This window comes from Aspergillus fijiensis, assembly GCF_003184825.1.
Source record: "Aspergillus fijiensis CBS 313.89 unplaced genomic scaffold BO72scaffold_17, whole genome shotgun sequence".
Lineage (NCBI taxonomy): Eukaryota > Fungi > Ascomycota > Eurotiomycetes > Eurotiales > Aspergillaceae > Aspergillus > Aspergillus fijiensis.
Window position 1 is genome coordinate 358,671 of NW_024468993.1, and position 4,037 is coordinate 362,707.

Consider the following 4,037-nt stretch of genomic DNA (forward strand, 5'->3'; position numbering starts at 1 on the left):
AAAAAAAATTAGCTCTTTCATCCCTTCGTTCTCTTTCCACTGGCGTTCCATAGCTTTCCTTCGGGCTTCCATCCACAGTCCATCGGTTATTAGCTCCTATAATGGTGTCCAGTAGTCAATCAGATCAATCAGATCAAGCATAGCAGACAAACAGCGGTCACTTGAAGTGTACAAAACTTTCCCATGCTTTTGTTTCAGCGTTCAATGCATTATTATTCGATATAGGGATAAGCCTCCTCAGGCTTCCAAAGACACATTTTTTGGGCGATGGATGGAGAAATGAAAGAGGGATAGGAAACGAACTTTGAAGAAAAGGAAAAGGGATATGCAACATCAAAACCAACAAAGGAAATTATCCGGTGTATATAACCAGGTATGTTTTACAACAAAAACGCCGCGAAGCGCCGACCGGGTCTGCCTGGCCCGGCGTGTCTGTCCCCATCTAAGACCAAAAAGGAGAAATGGCAACCTGTTCGCCAAGGGTATCATGGTTTGGTCCGCCTGTCCTAATCTTCCGCCCGCGTTCAATCGTCCCACTCGACACTCATGTGACGCGTGCCGGGCATGGTCTCGTCGTGCTTTTGAGAATAAAGCGGTCGCCCATCAGGGGTAAGCTGACCGCGATACTCTGGGTTGTAGTCGGGACTGTTTTCGTCTAAGGTGGCGACGTAGCGGTTGCGGCCGCCTCGCTTGCTGTGGGTCTTCGTATAATGTGCGTTAAGGTTGTCACTGCGGGAGAATGCGCGATGACACCCAGGGACCCAGCAAACATGGGGCTTCTCCTTGGAGTGGCTCTTCATGTGTCTCTTCAGGTGCTCTTGTCTCTTAAAGCGTCCCTTGCACCCGGGCTCTTTGCATTTAAATTGCACCTGCTTGATAATAGATGGTAGGTTCTCCAGGCTCATGCTCTGCTTGGAGGCTTGTTTCCGGGCAGTCTTGCGAGAGGGCTGACGCTGCACTCGAACAAGACCGTCCCGGTAGACGGGTGATTGACTAAAGTCATCCATGTAGTCCATGCTACCGGACAGTCGAGAGATAGGAGTGTCCGATCCAGAGCCACTACCCAGTGAGCAGGACCGCACTGGAGTGGCTGGGGTGTGTGCCTTGAAGGTACCGAGTGATGCTGAGAATTCCGAGTACGACGGAGGTGGGGTGACCGGGGCAACCTGGGAGGGCGCAATCGTCTGTGGAGCAATCGATTCTGCGGGCGGAGCCATCCAAGGAATCATATTTCCCATTGACATGGAAGTCGGAATCCGTTCATGTTGATGATGGAAGATGGAGCGCGATAGACACGGGTTGGTTGCAGATTCTGGAAGATATGGTGCATGGTGCTGGCGATAATTCGGGCGAGCCATTGTGGTGTAGTGGTGCATATGCGGAGGGTACGGGAGCCCTTGTACTCCATGCTCGTATGTTTTTGGGGCTTCCGAAGGGATCCAAAATTGTTCAACATTCTCATCATATCCAGACAAGAAGTCGGTCATCGGCATGCGCTCCTGGGGTTCCATATTGGAGTAAGGCATACCCATCACATCGTTCGACGTCATACTGGCCAAGCGAAATGCACTGCGCATGGGGGTCGATCCGCTGTGCCGCTCGTAGGCCTGACTGGTGAATGATCCGCCCTCGTGCCAGCCAGGGGACTGCAATGACCCGTGACTATAAACACTGGTAGGCGTGGTCTTTGGTGAATCGAGAGGCGAAAAGCTAGTCATGGAAGGGCACTCGTTCGAGCCCAGGGATGTACAATCAACTTCGACGGTTAGGCGATCAGACAAGCTACCCTGGGGTCTCATCTCTTCGTTCTCCTCACGGTGTTTGCGAGGTGGGGCAGGAGGAACTTCGAGTTTGGCACCTGTCCGACGTACGGTTTAGTTTTGGTTGGAACGTCACAAGCTGATGCGGGGAGGTGATTGCAGATGGGAGCTCCACGAAGTTGGGAGAGAACAACAATATAAGGAAGTTGAGTAGTGATGTGTACAGCGTCAGATGCGGGTATATGACACAACAAGCGCGGGTTGGTTGGGTTATTATTAGTATATTAGGGAATGTGGCAAGGTCCGCTGAAAAGGTATACAAGTAGTGAACGGCAACGGAGGACCAAGATCGATCAACAAACAACTATCGGCGATCTCAACAAGAGATAGAGAGGGACAGTGAGGATGAGTTCCTTAGAGAGTGATGGATGTGCTGAGCAGGATGCACAAGCAATAGCAAGAATGAAGGAAGGCCAACCTGGGTTGGGAATAGAGCTGAGAAAGAAAGAGAGGGTGCGAGGTTGGGGAATGGAGGAGGACAGGCGAGGTGAAATAAACAAATCTCCCGGTCATATATTGTGAAGGGAACAGAAGAGCCGGTCGCACTTACAGTTAGAAGTCATTGCTTAGCTAGTCCCCAAAGGAGTAGCGAGGGAAAGGACCAGAGTCAAATTCAAGAGGCGCGTCGCGTGCCTTTGGAGAGCCTACGCAAGGCCAGGAATGTAGACTATAGAGTTTCTCTAGTAACCGCGACAAGTCCCGCTGGAAGGGGAGAGAAAAGACGTCTTCGATTGGTAGAAACCCGAGTCTCGAGTCAAACCGTTTCCTAGGAGGCGCGATTGTCTCTGGATTAAAAGACAATGAACAAGGTGGAAGTAGACGTAGTCGACGAGAGGAGGGGGATAGACGTGATCACCGCGATGATGACGGAGGGGGGAGGTTGGATGGGGGTGGATAGAGATCGATAGGTCGCCCTGTAGACGCGGTGTTCTCGATCCTGTGTTCCCACGACAAGCGGAAGTAAGTGCGAGAGGGATGGGAATAACGGTCGAGTCGTAGAGGATGAAGCCGAAATGGGTTGTCTGTGTCTCAGTTGCAGCAGAAGGATGTTGTAGTTATAGGGAAAACGGTACAGTCCAGCAAGGGGATAATGGAGACAATTGATTTGAAGACGCAGGTCAAGTGGAAGGGATGTCTTAGGATTATCGATAGAAGCGTAAATTTGTCTAATATTGCACTTGTGTTCCAAGGTCGAAGGGTTGTGCCTGGCGGAGAGAGGGGGGGGAGGGAGGAAGTGGTGGAGGTTCCTTTGTTGGCAGGGGAAACCGGGGGACGAAAGGACTCAAGTGGGAGGTTAAATCTGTTCTATTATATGACCGAGTTACTGGATTAGGTGAAGGAGCAGAAGAGAGAACAGCGTGCAAGTGTGAGCTTCTTTCCTGTCGCCCCATCCCTCACTTGGAAGAAAAGAGGGAGGGGGGTGGGAAAGATGGTTTAGAATTCTTTGGGAGAAGAAGTAATTGTTTTTCCTTCGAATTTATTTTTATTGCGAGTTTATTTTCTTTTCGGGGTTCGCTGTTATTCCCTTACCCTGAGTGATGTTATGATTAAGGTATTTACTCTAACAGTCTTTAATTTGATTAATTATTCTTCAAACTACTACGTTGAATCCACACTCGCCTTCCTCATCTTGCTGCCTGATACCTGCTAAGTATGTCGAAATCAATCAATCATTCTAGTTTTAGGTTGAATCTACACTCAAGAGACAAAGAAAACACTCAAAGATTAAAACCAATAATCCTATTATGTGCTAATGGATCCATTTCCTTGGTTTGCTCTTGCAGTGTAATTTGTCCACATCCACTCCGGAAATCACAATATGATCACAGATCTGGGTGTCTAATTCTGTCCGGTCAAGTGGATCGTCCCATGGCTTGACTGGGTCCGCCTCATGCACCTCGAATCATCACCTCGAGAATGGACAGCAGATCATGATCGTAACAATCTTACTTCAGACTGTATCGGTGACCGTAAATTACCTCTGGCAGATGCAATGCACCCGACTCGGGGTTTTCTTCCCCCTCCTCTCTCTCATCTCCTCGACTGCTGGTATACCGCAGGATGTGGCCGCTGTAATGTAGGCGACTGGGCGAGTGGTCAATCGGGAGATGAGAACCAGATTAGAGTCAGCCAAACAGAGTTCATTGCCAGAAAGTGACAATCAAGCGAAAGAACCAAAACAAAACAAGACTGAGCTAGACGATACTAGAAGAGAAG

At 49.6% G+C, this 4,037-nt stretch overlaps 1 protein-coding gene across 1 annotated transcript; it reads right to left on the reverse strand.

Moving 5' to 3' along the window:
• Nucleotides 1–524: 524 nt before the first annotated feature.
• Nucleotides 525–2,383, reverse strand: brlA (C2H2 type transcription factor BrlA; the record flags this gene model as incomplete). The annotated part of the gene is made up of 2 exons (XM_040946356.1): nucleotides 525–1,858; nucleotides 2,371–2,383. The coding sequence occupies 2 exons, from the start codon at nucleotides 2,381–2,383 to the stop codon at nucleotides 525–527; spliced, it is 1,347 nt and encodes a 448-aa protein (XP_040802476.1).
• Nucleotides 2,384–4,037: the final 1,654 nt, after the last annotated feature.